Source organism: Plecotus auritus (genome assembly GCF_963455305.1).
Source record: "Plecotus auritus genome assembly, chromosome: 1".
Classification (NCBI taxonomy): Eukaryota; Metazoa; Chordata; class Mammalia; order Chiroptera; family Vespertilionidae; genus Plecotus; species Plecotus auritus.
The window spans coordinates 145574836-145597573 of record NC_137770.1 but is presented as its reverse complement, the minus strand read 5'-3'; the positions used below and the strand labels follow the sequence as shown (position 1 = coordinate 145597573).

The following is a 22738-nucleotide window of genomic DNA, read 5'->3' as shown; positions in this document are numbered from 1 at the left end:
TTTTGTTGTATTTGTAACATTTAATTCTTCATAGGAGTAGTGGTGACATGTTTGTGTATTATAATTCTCTCTATGCTCTCTTTTCTCTTCTTTTTTTAATAAAATAGTTCATAGTGCTACCAAAATAAACAAAAGATTCCTATGATTAAATAGGTGTGAGGTACTCTGGGTGAGAGAAAAATGAAAGTGGTTTGGCTGGAGAATCGATCAGAGCTTTTGATGTTCATTTGCTCATTCATTTTCATGTATTCCTGCTGAACATTGCTAACGGGGACACATTGTAGCAGGCTTGGGGCTATGGCAGAGACCAAAACTTAGACAAGTTCCTTGCTTTCAGAGAGTGTGTATTCTAAGGAAACTGTGAGATGTTAATAAAGATGGAGCAGCTAGCATTTCTCATTTGGTCATAAAATGCTTTTATAAGTAGCATCTCATAGACTTAATGTTTTGTCAAGCAACACATTGGGAAATAGGTTCCTAGAATATTGCCAATTATTCCAAGGACATTCCTTAGTGTTGTTTAAAGCAGCAAGGAATCATAAAACTGGAGATGTTTTTAATTCAGGACATTAGAGCTACCTTATGATGCTGAGAAACCAAGTTAAGTAAATTTGAACATTTATAATGGAGGCCTTTTTCATTTTTTGTTCTACTAGAACAGTTTACTTGGATTTCCAGGTGATACTTAGATCATTGATATGCAGCAGGTGTCCTTCAGAATTTTAAAATATCACAATGAGAGTTCAAATATGTCTATATACTGGAACTCTCTTCAGCTCTAGGGTTGTTTATAAAATAGTTTTTCTAAAAATACAGTTAGAGCAGACTAGCCTGATCAGTATTAAGGTAAATTTTCTTTCAAAACAGTATTTAATAAAAATCACACATTATGTTTTATAGCACCTTCATAAGGATAGCAGGCTAGCATTGCTTTTTATTTTATGGAATATGGAGATGCAGCAAGAGTTGCCAATTTAAATCTAACTTCATTATTTAATTAAATATGTTGAAAAAAAAAGAGTTCAGAATTGTTATCTCTGTCGCCCTCCAGCTTAACATTTTGCAAAATTGAGCTAATAATAAAAAAGGAAGCCTGATTTAAATGTTTTCTCACATTTATTGAAAATTTTTTAATGCAAGCTAATAAATTTTTGTAAATTGCTATATATTGTTGTAAAGACATTTAGCACCTTTTATTTCTTGATTGAAATTTCTAGTTTAGCCAAAGAACATATATAGGCATAACCCATAGACACAGACAACAGTGTGATGATGGCCAGAGGGAAGGGAGAGTGAGGGCTGGGTGGAGGAGAATAAGCCCGGGGCCGGGGGGGGGGGGGGTGGGGGGGGTGGGCGGGCGAGGGATGGGAACATCTGTAATAATGTCAACAATTAAAATAAAAGAAAAAAGTCTTTTAATTTAGAGGTCTGTACTTTCCTGGAAAAGTAGTGAATATGTAGCTAGAAACCATGACTGTCTTTACATATCTCATCCTTTAGGTGTGAGATTACCTTGGCTCTGAGTCTTTCTAGGACATGTCTGTGGGTTAAAGTAGTTTATTTTCTTAGTGGAATCCACAGCTGACATGATTATACATTCACTTTCCATGAGTTTTCTTTCATCTTTGATATCAAAGCATAAAATACCTCTGAGCAGCTAGACACGGAAAGCACACAACAGAGTTTCTCATTGACAGGGGCCCACACTGAGTTACAGGTGGCTAAATCATTCCTAGTGAATCTTCAATTGTGCATTGGTTTTCTGCAACCTTTAGAATAGGTCTAGGTAGAGCCTCTGGAAGTTTCAGACTAGTGGTTTGATTGAAAAGTTTTTTATCATCCTTCAGAGTTGAGTGGACATTCTAAGCTCTGTAGGTAACTTGGAGAAAAGAACATGAAAAAAAAATGTGAACAAAAAGAATGATATCTAATGAGTACAGATCCCTTAATAAGATATAGTATTAATTGACTATTGTAAATGGCTGAATATAAAAACTCAGAAGAACCATTCTAAATATTACATATCAACTGAAATATTACTGGTTGCATATTTATAGTATTAAGTTTAGATTAATACATAAGTCAAGTCAATTAGTATACCTGTCCCAGAAGAAGAGAAAGAAGAAAAAGTAGAGAAGGAGAGGAGGAGGGGGAGGAGGAGAAAAAGAAGAGAAAAAAAATGTATTGAGTATTTACTATGTTCTAGGCACCATTCTAAATGCTGTGCATATATACCTCACTTAATTTAATACCCCTGTGGGTTGGTCCTATTTTTCATTTCCATTTTATAACTGAGGAAATGAAGGTACAGAAAGGGTGGGTTACCTGGCTGGTATGTAGCAGAGCTGGGATGTGAATCTATTTAACCTTGGTGCACATTTCAAGTCCTTAACTACCTCACAGTATTGCTGGTCCCTTATAATTCAGGTCTCTTACAATAAATTTCACATGGGAAATGTCAGTATAAGGTGTTTTATGAGCACCTATTATATTCTTTTTCCTTTATGGTAACAACTGATTGTACTTATAAGTGCTTGATAATGAAATTTCCTTTTCACATGTAAGTACGCATTAATTTCCACTTTATCCTTTCTGTGAAAATCACAATGGGTTGATTCTCCTGTGTAATTGAATAGTGGTTGTATCACTGGCATGTGGCCTCCAAACTACAGGGCTGCTCTGTAGTTTATGCTGAGAACTTTATTTAAAGTTCTTTTAGCCTACTTGGTTCCTCTAAAAATTCAAGCTTAACTCACCATTAAGAGGTACCTATAATGTATTCTTTGAATATATATAAGTATTGAAAATCACATCTTCTTGTTATATAAATATACATAATAGTTATAAGCATTTAAAACCACATCTTGAGCCCTAGCTGGTTTGGCTCAGTGAATAGAGTCAGAAGGGTCCCAGGTTCAATTCCAGCCAAGGGCACATGCCCGGGTTGCGGGCTCGATCCCCAGTGGGGGGCGTACCAGAGGCAGCTGATCAATGATTCTCTCTTATCATTGATGTTTCTATCTCTCCCTCTCCCTTCCTTTCTTTCTGAAATCAATAAAGAAATATATTTAAAAATAAAAATAGATAAATAAATAAGTAAAACCACATCTTGGTATTTAAATGTCTAACCACTAAGCTGTACACTTGAAACTAATACCATATTGAAGGTCAACTGTAATTGGGGAGGGGTATAAAAAAAAATCTATGTATTTTTAGTTCTGAGCAAAACCTTATTAGAAGAGTTCCATTTGAAAGAAATGACCTAGCTATCAAATGCATTTTCTTGGCATTTGATTAGGTTGTTTCCAAATGGCACTCATCCCCTAAATTGAAATGTAGACGCCTTCAAGGTGCAAAGTGCACAAAATGATACCCAGGACTAAAGATTTTTGAAAACTAAATCAATGGAAAGTTCTTTTAATTGAAAAGTAAAATCTTCAGCCGATTTCAATTCAATTTAGTAAATTGAATTGTGCCATTCCTCTGTACTGCAGATGTTAAAATGATTTCAAGCTCTAAAATCTGGTGATTTGATTTTATTACTTAAAATTCATTGGTTGAGATTTTTCCAAGTACCAAAAGCTGCATTCTCTCTTGGTTCTTCTAATGGTTCTTCTCTTTGATAAAGTTAAGTTAAAAATAAGTTTTGACTCTAAGTTCTTCATTGCTACTAATATTTAAATAATATCAGCACTCCCGGCAGCTGTATTATGCAGGTGGTGCTGCATTTGTCATCTCTTTTTTTATTTCGAGGAATTTCACTAAACCTGGGTTCTAAAAGGCTGCATTCTTTAGTCAGAATGTGGTATGTCTATCAAAGAGATGCTGAAATAGCTACATTGCAGAACACAATTAAATTAATTTTAGGTACAAGCCTGCAAAGTGATTTCAAAGAGCTATTTCGGATACTGTATACTTTGATGAGTTACTATGGAATGGCTGGTGTAATTTTTGTTACTGTTGTTTAGTTTCTCATTTCTGAACATATCATAAGACTCTTTTATTCAAAGAGAAAATGTTAGAACATTATTCTGACTTTTTCACTGGAACATTTCTAAGTATACTTTTATGACCTTGTCTGTAGTGACAGATCAAGTGTCTAGTGTTTCATCTATCATTCAGTCGAATTATTTTTTTATTTTAATACATAAATAATAAAAGCAACCTATCTTTCATTTCTTCTACCTGTCTTCCCTTGTTGGTGGGTGTTTTTTTTTTCATCTACTTCTTCTGCACAGGTCACAGTCTTGTAAGCAAAGGGAAACTGTTCTTTCCTTTTGACAGGCTATTGAATATCTATTGCTTGCCATTTCTAAAAAACGTAACTATCTTGTCATTTGGTTTTATCTTTTGCTTTGTTTGACTACTTTTTATGATAGCACTGACTCTAATCTAAGTATGTATATGCCATACTTCAGAATGTTATTTTTAATACCCCCAAGGATTAAAGATTTCTCTCAAAAAATGTTATCCAGAGTAGTGGTTCTCAAGTTTTTCTGTACATTGAAATCACCTGGTTATTCTCATCTAATTCTATTATTCCAGCTTATAAAGCCCCAGCCCTCAGATCGTCCTCTAGTCCAGTTAAACTGGACTCCTGGAGCTGGGATCCAGACAGCAATATTTTAAGCCCCCCGGGGGGACTCCCATGGAAAGTCGAATTGTGAGCTAGTGGAGTGATGCAATGCCTCAGAAATATTATGAGCATCGGAATCATTGGGGGCAGAGGGGGTCCCGTTGAAATGCATTGTCTGCTGTAGGAGTTCTGGGGTGGAGACCAACCTTTGCACTGCATCTCTAACACGCTCTCAGGTAATTCAGGGACCACCAGTTCACAGACCACACTTAGAATATCAAGAATTGAATGGGAGTCCCATAAGAATGACATATCTTACTCTGAGTGCATCCATTGGTCCTTACCTATACATCATGACTCCCCAAAACAAAATTTGAATTAGTGGCAGCAAGAAATTACCTCTGTCTACATGTAAAGAATGCAGCTTACTCAGCAGAGGCAGGGGCCCCAAAGGCATTATGTCTGTTATATCTTGCGAATCATTTTAATATATGTGAAAATTTGTATAGTTTCACTGTTGCAATTATTTATTTTGATAAAGATAGTTACATTTTCTGTATTTTGTTGAACCATATGGAATTGCTAATTCCCTTTTTATCATTTTTGACCTGCAATAATTGCAGTTTCATTGTCCAATGTAAAGTTTAAAAAATTGTTATTCAACATAGGAAAAGAGAAAGAAAAATCACATTGGAATACACTACTTCCCTTCATGTTGATTTATAGAGTTTAAGTTGCTGATAGAACATAGAACAAAATTCTATAGCAGAAGCTCTCAAGAAATACACATATGGTTCCAAGAAGTAGCTCTCAATACACTTTCCATTTGTCATCAGCTAAATCATTTACTATACCCCTCTCTCATCAATACCTTCTTTCCTTTCTGTGCTCATCCCCTACATAATTTTAACATATGTTAACATCATGCTCAGCAGCCATTAAAGAATAAATACAAAAATGCAGAGCTAAGTGTAAATGGAATTCTAAGAAATATTTGTTTAACCTAAAGAAGGCAAGAGTGGAGTAAAAATGGGCCACATATTGGATGGATACAAAGAAAACAAATAGCAAATGGTAGATCCAAATCCAGTTATATCAATAATTATATTAGCTGTAAAAATAATAATCACTCCAGTGAAAAACATAGATTATCAGACTGACTTTTTCAAAAGCAAGATCCAGTTATCTACCATATAAGAGATGAATATGAAACATAAAACATAAAATGCTTTAAGGTAAAATGATGAAAAAATATATGAAAGCCTAATAGAGTGGCTATATAAATACAGATTACATAGACTTAAGGTCTAAGAGTATCAACAGAAGAAAAGAGAGGAAAGTATTAAAATGATAGCAAGGTTAGTTCATCAGGAAGACATTACAACATTAAAAATTGGGCCAACAAATATTAAAATTAGAAAATGTATAGATTTAAACAACACTATCAACCACCTTGTTCTGGTTGATATTTCAGAACTCTGTTCCTAACAGCTACAGAATATAGATTTTTTTTCAAGTATACATTACATGGTCACCAAAATAGACCACATACTGAACTATAAAGATATCTTAAATTTCAAAATATTGGTTTTATAGACTATATTCTCTATAAAAGAATCAAACAAGTATCAGTAATGATATGATATCTGGAAAAATCTTAGATTTGTGACAGGAAAAACCACTTTTAAATAATATAGGGATCAAAGAAGAAATCATAAGGAAAATTAGCAAACATTGCAGCTGAATAATAATGGCTACAACAAACCAATATTTGTGGGATGCTTCTAGAAAGTACTAAGAAAGAAATGTATAGTTCTAAACACTTATATGAGAAAAAAGATTTAAAATAATGACCCGAGGTCATAAAAGTATACTAAGAAAATGAGCATTAAGCCCAAAATAAGTACAAAGAAGGAAACAAGATGAATAGGAAAAAAAAAAAAAAAAGAAATGCAAAACAAGCAAATGATAGAGAATATTAACACAGTCAAACGTTGGTTCTTAGAAAGTTTTCATAAATTTAATAGCCCTTAAAAAGACTGTTTTAAAAATTGATAAATTCATTAAAATTGAAAACTTTTGTTCATCAAACTTTTGTTAATACTTACAATATTCATATTGCAAATACAAAAGACTTCTATCCAAAAAATATCAGAACTCTTGCAAACCCTATATAATAAAATCCTAATATGCAAATCAACTGAACATGGAACAAGACCAGTCGCTATTACGCGCAATGCAGGAGCTGCCCCCTGGTGGTCAGTGTGCTCCCATAGAGGGAGCGATGCTCAGCCAGAAGCCAAGCTCACAGCTGGCAAGTGCAGTAGTGGTGGCAGGATTCTCTCCCGCCTCCACTGCAGGCGGGCAGTAAGGAGTGAGGGGTCCTGGACTGCGAGAGCCCAGACTGTGAGAGCCCGGACTTAGAAGATTGGGCCTAAGCCAGCAGGCAGACATTCCCCAAGGGGTCCCAGACTCTGAGAGGGCACAGGCCAGGCTGAGGGAACCCCTCCAGTGTACAAATTTTGTGCACTGGGCCTCTAGTCCTATCTAATAAAATGGTAATATGCAAATTGACCGTACCTCTGCTACACCCAAAAGCCACACCCACCAGCCAATCAGGAGCGAGTATGCAAATTAACTCAACCAAGATGGCTGTGGCCACAGAGCTACAGCAAGCAGGAGACTTGGGTTTCCCCGGCAATGGAGGAAGCCAAGCTTCCCTGCTGCCCTGGCCAGCCCAGGCCTACACTCAAGGCTACAAAGTTTCAATTATAGAAGATAAATTAATTCCAACAAAAATGGCGGCAGCCACGGAGCTGGAGAGAGCAGGAGGCTAGGGTTGCCCCCGGCGATGGAGGAAGCCAAGCTCCCACAGCCCTGGCCTGCCTTGGCCTCCACTATAAAGTTTCAATTATAGAAGATAAATAAATCCCACATACCAGGGCCTCCACTTGGGTCACTGGGGGGCGTGGCCAGCCTGCAAACCACCATAGGCCCCTCGTCGCCCAGGCTGCCCCATGCCCCAAGGGAACCCCCACCCTGATCCAGGACACCCTTCAGGGCAAACCAGCTGGCCCACACCTGTGCACCAGGCTTCTATCCTATCTAATAAAAGAGTAATATGCAAATTGACCATCACTCCAACACACAAGATGGCTGCCCCCATGTGGACACAAGATGGCTGCGACAAGATGGCCAGCAGGGGAGGGCTGTTGGGAGGGACCAGGTCTGTAAGAGAGGGCAGTTGTGGGCAATCAGGACAGCAGGGGAGGGCAGTTGGGAGAGACCAGGCCTGCAAAGGAGGGCAGTTGGGGGCAATCAAACCTGCAGGGGAGGGCAGTTAGGGGTGACCAGGCTGTCAGAGGAGGGAAGTTGGGGGCAACCGGGCCTGCAGGGAAGGGCAATTGGGGGGACCCAGGCCTACAGGGGAGAGCAGTTGGGGGGGACCAGGCCTGCAGGGGAGGGCAGTTAGGGGTGACCAGGCCTTCAGGGGAGGGCAGTTAGGGGCAATCAGGCTGGCAGGGGAGCAGTTAGGCATCAATCAGGCTGGCAGGGGAATGGTTAGGGGGTGATCAGGCTGGCAGGCAGGTGAGCAGTTGGGAGCCAGCAGTCCTGGATTGTGAGAGGGATGTCCGACTTCCCATTTAGGCCTGATCCCCTAAACGGGCAGTCGGACATACCTTGAGGGGTCCCAGATTGGAGAGGGTGCAGGCTGGGCTGAGGGACACACACCCCCGTGCACAAATTTCGTGCACTGGGCCTCTAGTTAATAATAAAAAGGCACTCAACCAAAACCTCAATGAAACACAAATTCATGTGACTAAAACAAAAAAGACATGACACTAATATTGAAGATACAGTACACTGGAAAAGTGGCAGTTTCTTACAAATTTAAACATGTCTTTCTTTTCAGCCATAAATTCTACCTCTAAAAATTCATCCAAGAGAAACATACCCACAAAAATATTGTACAAGAATATTCATAGCAACAATATTTATAATTACAATACCAGAAAAGAATCCAAATGTTCAGTGATAAAACAATAAACAAACTGAGTATATGCATACAATGGACTTACTATTCATCAGAAAGAAAATAAAACTAGTGATACATGCAGTGACACAGATACATTTTTTTAAAATACGCATGACAGAGTACATAGAGAATTTTATTTATTTGAAATTCCATGTAGGTGAAATTAATCTATAATAGTAGAAATCAGCACAGTGGTTGCCCATTGTGGAGTGTGGTAGAGAGTGGTAAACATTGACTGGATATGGGAAAATGGGACTTTCTGAGGCCATGGAAGTGTTCTATATCTTGATTTGGCTAATGGTTACTTTGGTATTTACTGTTATAAAAATATGTTGATTTATTCACTTAAGATCTGTGTATTTCAAGGATGCGAAATTTACCTCAGGAAAAGAGAGAGAGAGAGAGAGAGAGAGAGAAAGTGACAGAGTTTGATGTGCCTCTCATAAACTAGATATAGGTTTTTAAAACCTATATCTCATATGTAAATTTTTTAAGCTTCTTGAAATTCTCAACCTAAGAAAGGAAAAAGGCATGTCCTTCACAAAGCACCTTCTCTAATTAGTATGCACAAAATTTAACATTTCTGATTATTTGATTCATGTTTTAACTACGCCCTGCGAAGTTACTAATAATGATAATATTATTTAGCAATTATTGGGCTGTTACTGTATATCACCAGGCACTTTTCTAAGGGATTTGTGTCCTTACTAGTATATAATGTAATCCTTAAAGCACCCTATAACGAAAGAACAATTATAATCCCATTTACACATGAAGTATTAGAAGCACAGATTTAACTCATTTGTCTGGGGTCACATAGTTCATACAGGACATACAGGGCTACACCACCAAATGCTCTGGTGTCAGAGCAGGCACTCTGCTCCCCTTGCCATCCTGGCCTGTAGGGAGCATTGCTTCACAAGTTGCTCAGTCAACTATGCAGTCATTTGTCTGCCTCCTCCCCCCCCCCCCCCCCCCCGCATTAAAGCCAGGCAGGATCTCAGCAAACACAGCAGCACTAATTGCCAAATCAAGGAGTCCAATGAGCCTATGGCTCCTCCTATCCCATCCCCCAAGACTTTGAGAGCAAAGCCCTTCCAAATGTAAAGCTCCTGGGAGCTCTGCATACCTGTGAGTGGGGCCCTTTTACACATCTGATTTGATGGGAAGGGTTAGGCTGAGATGAGTGCTCACCTCCTAATCATAGTCTATCCCACGTTCAACGTGTGGAACTTCATGTTTCAGGAAACTTGATATTCCAGGACCCGAGAGGCAGGCAATTGTGTCAAATAGAATTTTATAGCATCTTTCTTCACAGACAGGCTAGTGTATTCTGTTCCTGTTAGGGTCATTATCTGAGCCATGTTTTGCCAGTATTGATGTTAAGCTGTGAAATATAAATAGCCTGCAAAACTGGTTCTCAGCGGTTTCAGTATTTTCTTTCTGCCCTTGATATATTTTATTAGTTCTGGTAACACAAACTAAAATGAAATTCCAGACTCTGCTCATTTTTTTTCCAGTTTCTGATTGTCTCCTTGAGATACAGAGCACATACATGTGGTCCTTCCCATTTACCCTCCTGGGGATTGTATACATCAAACCACAGCAAATAACAAAAGCATTTTATGGTGGTTAAGAACATCAGGAACTAAAGTTTCAGCCCTGAGGCACACACTGGCCAGATTGGTATCTCCAGCAACTAAAGTAGCCCATGCTTTCTTAGGAAGCCCAAAGGTTTTCATTAATTTCTAACATAAACTCAGGTACCAGAGAAATTGGTTTAATATTCAAAAGAAGCTGCTTATGGATAATCACCGTAAGGTCAATTTTATTTACATAGCCTACTGACACTTTGAGCCCTGGCAGCTGGGCATTTGTTTTTCAAATTTTGGCTGCAGGTTCATATCCAACTTCCCCATTACTGCTGGGTTCTGGGGATAGTTGACCCCATAGGACCTTGGTGGCCTGTTTTCCTAGGGGTGGGTATTCGGAGCAGGTGCAAGTGAGATAGATCTTGATCTTTCCAATAGAAAAACTATTCATTGAGATGTCCTTGCTTCCAACCAACATGCACTTTACTTTAGCAGGAGAATGAATCCCATTTCCATGAATAATTTCAAGAAAGCCTCATATTGACCTAGGAGGTACAAAGGTTCCAAATTAGCTGAGCAGATTGGACACGCATCTATCTTTTCATTGATAGGAGGAGGGTAAAGAGAATTCTTCCGCCCCGTTCAGAAAACCTGGTGGGTTTGATAAGAAAGTAAGCATTCATTGTTATAATCAAAAGTTTGTCTATAAATGGACTCTTAACATAAGTGACTTGGTGGCTTAGAATCACTCTGTTCTGTATGCTTGCATCTTGAAATTATTTTTCCAACCGTATTTCTGGTATTCCAAAAGCACTGTGAATATGCTCATTAGGAAACTCTCTAAAATTTTTCTGTAATTTAAAACCCTAATTTCTTAACCACTGCAAGAGTTTGGCATAAAATTAAAAGAGAAATTATTTCCACAAAATTCTTTAGTTTAATTTTTTGCTGGAGAATTAGGTACTAGGATTTCTTTTCTGTGGGTTATTATACATAAAGGTTTATTTTTTCAAAAATAATTTTTGAATGTATTCTTAAATATAGAAACAAGACAACTTTGTATAGAATGCTGATGTTAGGAAAACTTTAAAAGTTAGATCTTATAAAGAGCTTGGTTGCAGAAAATATTGGAGGCATAGGTACATTATTTTTTAAAAGTAGTACATACACATAAGAAATGAAAAATGGTAATGGATTACTTCAGAGGCCTATTTTTGGTCTTGTGTGGCCATCATACTGTGAACCCTTTGCTCTTAGGTGCTCAGATATACGCCTGCATGAGGGCTCGGATCGCATAAGAGGCCAGAGGCACACTGGGCTGTGGCTGCTCTCCAAAATCCCTCATTTTGATGGAATCAAGCGTTTCTTTTAATATGATTTCATGGGAATTTTATTTAGCGTCATTTTTCTAAGATAAAAAGCAATGGATTGTTGTTTAAAAAGATTGTCATACCCTAAGCTCCTTTAGCCCAGAATGCTTTCTATGTTTCCCTGAATGGAATTTCACAGTCGCCATGTAGTAGCACAGGCCGCCAAAGAGAATTCGGGCCAGCTGCTCCTGCCAGCTATTGTTCTCGCCATACATGCACTTAGCTGTGTCTTTTGCACTCATTTTAACATCTTTTCACAGTACTTACCCAACCCCTCCTATGGAGATGTCATAATGTGGTTTATGAATGTGTTGTCCCAGTGAAATATATTGTGGATTAGGTATAGCTTATATATTTCAAGGTACCCTCCTGCCTACATAATTTTGACAGACTGGTAAGCACCCAAAAAAGTAGTGAGACCATGATTAAGAAACTGAAAGAACTAAGAGAATTAGGAAAAATAAGAATAGCTCTGGCCGGTGGCTCAGTTGACTAGAGCGTCATCCTGTGTACCAAAGGGTTCTGGGTTTGACTCCCAGTCAGCATGTACAAGAGGCAACTGATTGTTTCTCTTTCACGTTTCTCTCTCTCTCATCAATAAAAAACATATCCTGGGGTGAGGATTTTAAAAAAGAAGAGAATGCATAAAACATCAGGAGAAACATTAAATTATCATGGCTGTAGAAAAGCTGAAAGAGCTAAGAGGAAAAATATATGAGCTACAAAATGAGATCAGTTACAAGGGAAACTTTAAAAGGAAAGTTAATTTATTAAAAAATTGTATCATTTGATTTTCTTCCATTACATGCTTTAGCTTATAAATGGGTTAGGTAATATTCCACAGGGAATGTCCTGTGTCTGTGTGTGTGTTTTTAAGCCAAAAATTGAACACTAACATATTGAGCATTTATAGTTTAACTTTACTTATTTTTTAAAAGAACATTTTGACATTATCTGCATAAGATTTATGAATTTTGAACAAGTTTGTGCAAGATTTTGTCCAAAGCCTCTTGCTCCTCCAAAGGACATTAATACAAAGCAGAATTTATGGGCTGTGGTGTTTCTTTTTAAAGCCAAGGGGAGAGTTAGTACTAAAGTGAATAAAATTTCAGACAAGGAGCATTTGTATTTTAGTTTTACTTTATTTCTGGACTTAAATTATTGGCAAGATTTAATAGTGGGCACAGATCATTTTAGCAATGTATAAAGATCTTTTTATCATACTGAAGAATTGTACTTTTAACAGACTATCAATGCTATGTGCTGTAAACCTTGAAAAATGTCAGCCACAGAAAAAACAAGAAGACATAGAGGTTTAAAATTAAAAGTTACACTTTGAAGAAACATATCAAACTTTCTTCTCTTTCCTCCTATCTTCTTTCTTCTTTTTTTTTTTTTATCTTTCCTCTTATCAACAAGTCATAAACTTTTCTTGGAATGCAGCAAATTAAATACATTTACGTAAGGTCTTAAATATTATCTAATCTGTACTTAATGCCTTTTAAAACTGTTGTTTATGCTATCATCATAACTAAAACTACCCCCACATCACCAATTGCTTTGATACATTTGACAATTCTCACAGTCCTCTTTGTGTCTAAATATTGATCTGCATCTTATAAAGTACTAAAAACTAGAAACACGAACATCTCATCAGATGAGAGCATATTATATTTGATACTATTGCATTTCTGTACATGATGTTATGTTTTAAAATGTCGTCAACGTAGTACAAAGAAGGCCTTGATTTGATAGACTTTTCAAGTATATGTATATACTTGTGTTTGTGGCTTTGAGGCTCTACTTTATGGTGTCTTGTCCTTTATCATTAATTCCTCTTATTTGAATACACAATATAGAGCTAAAAAGGCTAAATACTTTAATTGTCCTGTGTGTAGGTGAGGATGTTGTTTGGCTTTTGGATATGAGTGAAAGAGCATTAAGATAATTCTCAGGGTGGAATAAAAGTTTGGGTCCCTCCTGACCTTTCTGAATATTCTCCCAGCTTCTAATAGCCTCTATTTCAGGAACCATTTCTATTGATTGTTTTCCCTTTGAATGCACCACACCTTTCTGTGAATTTTTGTTCAAAACTGGACATTTGAACCTAATAATGTGGTAACTCTGGGAATCAAATTATTTTCCTACCCCAGGATTTGCTAGGTTTGGTTATTGTTGTTTGTTTGTTTGTTTTTATTGTTGCAGGCTGCCTCTGTATTGAGGTTTAGCTTGAAGTGTAAACTTAAGGTCTTCTCAGGTCTATTCTGAGCCTTCCTTTGGGTGTGCACTGTCACTTTTAAGTTTTCCCCTTATGCATAGTTGTTTTTGAGTGTTCTACTTGTTCATATCTGGCTTCTAAAAGGGGAAAATGAGAAAAGTAAAGAGGGAAGCAATAAGAAGGATGATGCCTCTTTTTATCTTTTTTAATGTTTTTTTATTGACTTCAGAGAGAGAGAGGAAAAATAGAGAGAGAGAAACTTCAATTGGCTGCCTCCTGCACACCCCCTTCTGGAGATCAAGCCTGCAACCTGGGCATGTGCCCTGACCTGCAGTGGAACCAGCAACCTTTCAGTGCACAGTATGATGCCCAGCCAACTCAGCCACACTTGCCAGGGCAGAAGAATGCTGGCTCTTTAAATCCCTTGGAATTCAGTCAACCAAAGGGGAAGAGGCTTGCGATCATGGGGGAGGTGCAACAAGGACTGCCTATCTTTCTGTGTGCACCTCTGTGATCAGAAGCACCAATCAGTGATCAGTACACATGCACATCAGCCTGTCACATGGTGCAGGGGTGAAGGATAGGTAGCTACTACCGTGCTAAGAGCTGGAATTGACTGAAATTAATCACAGTTTACGGTCTAAGCCTTCCCTGGAAAGTTGAAAGCCTTCCATATAGTCCAGAGTTCCAAAATAGTAATCTTAGACCAGCGATTTCCAACCTTCTTCATCTCATGGCACACATAAACTAATTACTAAAATTCTGTGGCACACCAAGAAATATATTTTTGCCACTCTGAAAAAGTATATATATATATATATATATATATATATATATATATATATATAGTTTTGATTCATTCACACCAGATGACTGTTGTTGTATTGACTGTTGTCATTATTTTTAATTTAACAATCTAAGGGAAAAGAAGTCAAGTGTCCCTGACTAAATAGTCAGGTATTGAATGTTTTAAAAATTCTTGTGGCACATCAGTGTGCCTGCTTTGGCACACTGTTTGGAAATCACTGTCTTGGATAGATTCTGCCAGTGCAATTGTTATCTAGGTGGGGAGACAGATTCCTGATACTTTACTGCCGTCTTCCCAGAATTCTCTCAGTAAATGATTTTTTATATAATGAATTACTCTTTACATTTTACATTCTTTCACTAATGAATTTCTGCTAGGTAAGGGAAAGCTTTAGGGTTTTGATCTTTATTTGATTTGGAGAAAGATTACTGAATAGCAATAAGGATCTCAAGCAGAGAAAACAAACAATAGCAACATCAAAGGAAGGGTGGGAAAATTCTTTGATTTATCTAGAATTCTGTTATTTAGCATTCACCACACATTCTGATAGGCAGTCATATTTTTTGTATTAAAATTTTTAAAAAAGAAATAAATTGGTGCTTATTAAATAAGATTTAATAGACCAAAAAATCATTAAAATATAGAGGCAAATGGTGAAAATAACAAAGACATAAATTGGTAATGAAATTATTAGGAATCACTGTTCTAAAACTTCTATGACTCTTAATGAATTTTCTCAGTCAAAAATACCAATTTTATTTTGCACTAAGATACAGTTACCTGCTGCACATAATTTAAGAAGATCTCCTCTAGATGCCTGGGTAGTCATCAAAGATTATAGAATTTTAGAACAAGATAATATTTTATAGATTACTTTTGTTTGGTCGATTGACTTTAAGTTGGAAAGTTATTACTTTAGAAATTCAGAAATACCTCTCTGAAAATGAGTATTATGGTGGAAAACATCTCAGTAAAAGTTAGAGAAAATTGTATTGGTCTGTGGCATAGTGGGATATTTTTATATGTTGTGTGTTCCCTTTAGATAGTGATAAAACTATTTGAGGGTCATTTAGCTTCCATCTGTTATACTTTTAAAGAGCATTGCAGTTTAAAACAGATTTTGAAAATTATCCTTTGAACTCATGCAGACTTTCTTAAAATGCCTTTATAGCCCACAAAAAAAGATGTCTAACACTCTTCAATTTAAAATTTCCAAAAGAAAATGAGAGAGGAGCTTTTGAAAAGTAATCAATTTTTCCATAGGTAAAAGTGCCAGTGGTTTAATGAGAAGAATCAAAGTTAAGGTTATTATATAGTTAGAGTTTTAGATTTTCTGCAGTACTTTTATAACAAAGGCTATTGATCTTTCTTATTAAACTATAAATTATAACATAATTATAAATATATCTTTAATCACTAATAGTATGAATATTTTTTATTGCCCAAATAAAGAGCATCTACCTTCTAAAATGGGTGTTATGGAAAAGTTGCACAGGAAGTAAAAAAATATCCAACAGTACTTTACTTAAAATATAAATATTCTTTCTAATGAAAATTCAAACTTAAGAGTGCACACATGGATGTCCTGACAGCTGTGTTGTTCTCTTAGCTTCCACAGATGACAGTGCAGCCGAGAAGAAAGAGGGGACCCTGCATGCTGGCCTCATTGTTGGAATCCTCATCCTGGTCCTCATTATAGCAGCAGCCATTCTTGTGACCATCTATATGTATCATCATCCAACATCAACAGCCAGCATCTTCTTTATTGAGGTAAGTTGCAAGTATTACACATACAACCATACTAATTCACAAACTCTCTCCATTTGCTAACATCATCTGTATTTAATATTTTGCACATTATTTCTCCACTTTGCAGTTGGAAGCTGGATGATTTCACACACACACACACACACACACACACACACACACACATATTGATCGATTGCTTTCATGTGATGAGTTCAGTTACTTCAATCTCAGGAGCTTTTAAAGCAATAACCTATCTTGCTTTTCATAGATTTAAAGGAAAATGGAAACCATACTTTTTTGTCCTTTTATACCTAATATGTTAACCAGCTATTCTCCTGATTCTAGAATGAAATGCAGCATATGCTGGAGGCTAAAGAGCTTTTCTAAAATCAGTTAATCAATAAATGCTAATTAAGTTCTGGCTGCATGCAAGTTACTATATGTTGGGCCTGCTCTCAAAATGCTCACAAACTATTCAGAAAAAATAATAGCTTTCTATTATAACAGATAAAACAATAATATAATGGTATGGGCCATCACAACTTTGTGTAATGATGTATATTTTTATATTTTTACTAGTGGCCTAGTGCACAAATTTGTGTACAATGAAAGAAAATTAATTAGAAGAAACATTTTAATATCGCTATTTGCCCTTTCTCTATAATAGAAGTGTCAACCAAATTCACAATCAACAATGACAGATCAAAACACAAGCATGTGATTGGCGCCAGTGAAAATTTTATATGTATCACACATGCACAAGTCAACTTAGCCTTTTATAGATACAGAATAAACTGCTTAACTAGAACTGCTTTCTGATTTAGCTAATTTTTTTCCAGCCCAGTGAAGCACCCCAACTTCTCTTTCAGGTAATTGTCAGCAACACAGCAGTAAATATCAACACGAAGCAGATTATTATTGTAGATCACACAGGGAGAACAGAGGGTAAAATATTTAACTGCAGCAGTGTTTGACTATTCTGCTCAGTGAGAAAACCTGAGTCATTTTCAAGGTCCACCATTTCTTACTTTTTTTCAATCGGGTCAAGTTTCTAAGCTTTCCAAATCTCCATTTTCCGGCTAATGAAAAGAAAATAGGATTCCACCAAGTCTCCTATCTACCTACTCCAGGACTTCTGTGAGGATCAAATGAGATGAGGCATGTGAAAATGTTTCACAGACATTTTGTTAAAGTGTGAAATGTTTCCACGTGGCTATAAAGCAAGTTGTGTTCCTGGGCTGAAGAAACTGCAAGGAGGCTAGTCGCTAGGGAGAGGAAGCTGGGCATTGCTATGTGATATCATTACCTAGACAGATACTTAGCATATTAGCCTTTTATATACATAGACTAGAGGCCCGGTGCACAAAATTCATGCATGGGTGTGGTCCCTAGGCCTGGCTGGCGATCGAAGCACAAGCATCTGGCATGGAATGGCAGGTCCCAGCTGACCTCTGGATCCTGGGCAGTACCTGGGCTCCTAGGCCCCCGCAAGCCCCCTCCACCTGAGTCCCTGCACCCGAGTCCCCATGTGGAGATGGGCCTCTGGGCTGCCCAGCAGTGCCGCACAGAAGCCAGGTGGGCAGCACGCTCTCTCCTGGCCAGCCTCACAGACCAGCTCCTGCGCGAACCCATGGGGAGCTTGATCGGCCCCTGTGGTCCCTGCGGCTGTGGCCCAGGTCACCCGGAAGAGGCCACGCAGGTACGGGGCAGGCTCCTCGTGGGGCCTGGCACCTGAGCACAGGAGCTTCCCCGGCATGTGAACACTGGGCATCCCGGAAGAGGGTAGCAGGGTGAGTGTGAGCGAGCTCAGCAGACTCCCCACATTCTCATCACACCTCTGTCCCCATCACCCCCACCCCTACGTAGCCGCTGAGAGGTTGCAGCGCATCGCCAATGCCCGCCATGTTCTGCTCCGCCCCCTGGTGGTCAGTGCACATCATAGTGAGCAGTGGAACTCCTGGTCAAGGGGATAATTTGCATATTAGGCTTTTATTATATAGCATATAGATGTATGCACACGTGCGCACACACACACACACACACACACACAGACTCATACAAACACACACAAAAAAAGCACCATGGTGAACCAGTGTTGTGTTCCTATGCATAGAATATAGATTTGGAGCCAGTGCCCTGGATCAATCAGGTGAAGGAACATGGTCTGAGTATAAAGGGCCACAACCAAACCCTGATGAGGCCTGAGCTGGGAAGCCTGGAGGCCACAGGATAAAGTAGGGGTGACCAAGTCACCTTCTATCCCCCAGATGAGTGGGCTTCCTGTGCCCCCTCTATGTGCAGCTTTCATTCCAACATCTTAATAAGCTCACTGCTCTTCCAACACCAAATAAAGACTAGAGCAATAAAGGAAATCTTTCCCGTCAGAGTTTCAAAGATGTAAAGTTTAAATATTTTCTAATTCATGGGTTGATAATCAGAAAAGTTGCTTAGAATTTTGTTCACTTGTTGAATAAGAAATTATAATTCCTTTTAAAGTACAAAGTCAAAATTACTTTTGTGTCCTTTATAAAAGAGAGGTGAATGAAAGACAATTACATAATTGCTCAGAAGCCCTATATGGCTCTCTACTGTCTGTAGAATCAAGTGCAGCTTCTTTAGGTCAGCATTCAAGGCCTTGGAAAACTGGATCTTGCCCATCTTTTCAGTCTGTAACCCATGGCTCCCCAATTTAAAGTTGGGAGAGCCATCAGATTTCACTCGTTACTCTTCTCCATGCATACCCCAAATTTTCCTTGCCACCAAAGCATTGCTTATCCTGTTTCCTCTACCAAGAAAGCCCCCCCACTTCCACCTCAGTTCTTAAGTTTAATATCCAAACAGCCTCCAATGCCATGTACCCTGTATGCTTCCTGGACCATTTCTCTTTCTGGACAGCTGGACATAATCTATTTATCCTCTGAGATTCTGTCCATTGTAATATAATTGTATCTTTCTCCTGCATTTTCTTTTCTGTTCTGTATTAAAGTTAAGTATGCACATGATTTATTGCACCCTACAGACTTCTAAGTTCTGTAGGATTTGGAGTAAATCACTTAAGTTTCTTTCAAATAAAGGGTATCCCATTAATATTCCTGGGAAAAAATATACTAGGCATTTCGAGATTCCACTAAAAATTTACATATGACATATTCTAGAAATGGCATCTTATTTAAAATCATAAGAATGGAGAAATTATCAGGCACTGCACTTAGCTGGAAAGCTGTTAAGTGTTGTTAATGCTCTGGGTTTTCACAGAAGGAAGTAGAAAGCTTCCCGGAGGTCATGAATGCATGCGTCAGAGAGCTGACAAGTGATAAGCTGTAAAGCTTTAGCAACTAACCAGACAACAGGCTGCTGCTATATCCCCTCAGATGTTAAATCCTTTTAATACACTGTGCAGGGTACTTTCTGACATCGTAAAAGGGAAGATACTGTGAAATATCTGATGGTGATGGTATGGGTAGAAAATTGCACAGTGCAAAAGACCTGCTTTACACAGCAGCCCTGTATGAATCAAAAATGAGACCACAGAACAGTGAAAGTATTTTTCCGGTATTTGCCTTTTTTAATCAGTCTTGTTGTTTTATAATCAGAGCCTATATGTCCATGTGTAGGTGTGAATATTTACACATGCGTGTATTTATAGAATGTTTAGAGCTAGAGGGACAAATAGAGATAATCTGGTCTTCTTCCCTCATAACCCAGAAGAAGAGACCAATCCTCTGAGAGGCGGAAGACTTCCCCAAGGTCAACAAGCCATCGCTCTGGGTAGAACTGCCTTCTCTTTCCACACTCAAGTGAAGCTGAGTCATTCTGCAGGTTCCCAGCTTTTCCCCTCTTGGCTTTTTTTCCTTCCAACTGAGTCAACTATCAGTGTCTACGTAAACCATTACCTCTCTGACACCCTGCTGTCCTCATGCAGCTCACAGTGGCTGCTCAGTGGTTGATTTTTGAAGGTGATCATTATAACTTTACTAGTATTCAAGCTGACCCATGTTTGCAAAACAAAATACAGATTCATGATGACTGCATAGTTAGTGAAATAACATCTATGAATTTGAAGGCTTTGAATAACCAATTATTTTTAATATATTTTTATTGATTTCAGAGAAGAAGGGAGAGGGTGAGAGAGATAGAAACATCAATAATGAGAGAGAATAATTGATCAGATGCCTCCTGCATGCCCTATACTGGGGCTCTAGCCCACAACCCATTACCTCCTGGTTCATGGCTCAATGCTCAACCACTGAGCCACACTGGTCAGGCTAAAGTACCAATTAAATTAGAGTTATTTGTGCATAAAGAGATGGAATGCACCAATATTGTGTAAATTGCTTTTTTATCCCATATTATACATCTAAATTTTAAATAAAATTGATGTACTCTTTTGCATTATGAAAACAATACCTGTTCATTATAGAAAATTTGCAGAAATGTAAAAAGAAGAAAAAAGAGTCATTTACAGTTCCAACATGCAAGAACAATCACTCTTACTATTTTAATTTGTTTTCTTTTGGAGTTCTTATATGCATAATTTGATATTTGCCCACTTAATAAAACTGTGATTTCACTGAAATGCAAATTGACATTCTTTTCTTATCAAATAACATTTTCCTGTTTTATTCTTTGTAAACATCTTTATAATGGCTGTATACTATTTCATTCAGCATTCATTCAGTAGCTCTGCATGGATTGCCTTTTATGCTAAGTGGCAATTCAGAAAGCACTGAGGACTTAACATTGCCTATTAGGTAAAAAAGAAGCTTCTTGCAGCCAATTTAAGACTGCGTATTAGTTTCCGGTTGCCTCCAGTAGCTTAAAGCAGTACACAATTATTATCTTACAGCTCTGGAAGTCAGAAGTCTCAAACAAGTCTCACTGAGTCAAAGGCAGAGGTGTCAGCAGGGCTGGTTCCTTCCAGAGGCTTCGTGCTTCAGCTGCTAGAGGCTGCACGCATCTCTTGGCTCCTGGCCCCTTTGCATCATTCCAACTTCTGCTCTGTCATCACATTTTTTACTGCTAACTCTGAACCCCTGCCTTCTTCTCATAAAGCGCCTGTGATTACCTGGGGCCCACATGGATAATCTCCCTATCCCAAGGTCCTTAATCTAAACACATCTAAAAAGTCTTTTTTTTTTGCCATATGAGGTACCGACAGATTTGGGCAATTATGACATGTACCTTTTTGGGAAGCCATTATTTTGCCTACCACAGACTACATCGATTGCAATATGCATCACACAGTACCCATTAAACTATGACATGCCCTTGACCATAAGAGACATCCCAACTTCAGTGATATTAAATGTGACCCAAAGTGTATCTTGTGTACTTCACAGTGAAATACAAACTGTACTGAACTCTTGCAGGAATTAGTTCTTGTGCTCAACACTGTGTATGCTGTGATAAAATGTAATGACTTTATCTTCCAGTGCATATAGCAGAGTTCATGCAAACAATTTAGTGCTGTCGAGCATTGGAGCTCTTCTCACTTTTTGCTCTCATAAGCCTCATTATGAACATAATAATGTAGTTTTATTAAACGTAGTAACAGTGTAGTTTTATTAAATGCACTAGTGGAAGTGATTTATGCTTATTACCTCAGTTAATAATCGTCACAAAGACCTTGACGCACTAAGGTTATCTCCCTGCTGTACATGAGGAAACTGAGGCACAGAGTTTAAGTAACTTGCTCAACATAATGCAGTTAGTCAGTGGTGGAGTTCAGAATTGGAGGCAAGGCTTTCAGGAGACCATATCCTTAACCACGCGGCCACGTTGCCTCACTGTATGTAGAAATACAGGAAGACATATACCTATGGGCATACATGGTGTACTTAAAATAGATTCCCAAAAATAGAATAAAAGGAAATAAATAAAGAGTTTAAAGGTACTTAATTAATGTTGCCAATATGTGTATACCAATTTACATAGCTACTGTTGTCATTGTTTATTTATATTGATGCTACAGTGGCCATTATGTATGTTTTGTTCTTGCAGAAAATTTGCACCAATTATTATATATATTTGTGGATGCAACACTCTTCCTCAGGTGAAGTTTACATGGCCTTTAGCTTTTAAACTTCTTTTTTGTAGGAAGGCAATGGAATAAAGTGAGAATTAAAAATCTAATCTAGAAATACATTCTTATATTGAGTTCTAAGTAAACATGACTAAATGCAATGAAGTAAATAAAACCAAGAGAAAAGTAGATGAGGATGAAGAAGCCTTGATAATAAAGCAAATCATCACCCTATATATTGTATAATTAAACAATAACTGAATTAACTATTTATATTCCATGTACATGATAAGATACAAGAGTTCCATTTTTCTAAGACATTCAGTCTTTATCTGGCATAATAGTCTATTTTCATGAACTTATCTTC

At 37.8% G+C, this 22738-nt stretch overlaps 1 protein-coding gene across 1 annotated transcript in view; it reads left to right on the top strand.

Moving 5' to 3' along the window:
- Positions 1-22738, top strand: part of PLXDC2 (plexin domain containing 2) — a 426562-nt gene that overhangs the window by 390901 nt on the left and 12923 nt on the right. Inside the window, exon 13 of the mRNA XM_080661690.1 lies at positions 16210-16370. Coding sequence (XP_080517816.1) covers positions 16210-16370 — 161 coding nt within the window. The remainder of the gene's footprint in view (positions 1-16209; positions 16371-22738) is intronic.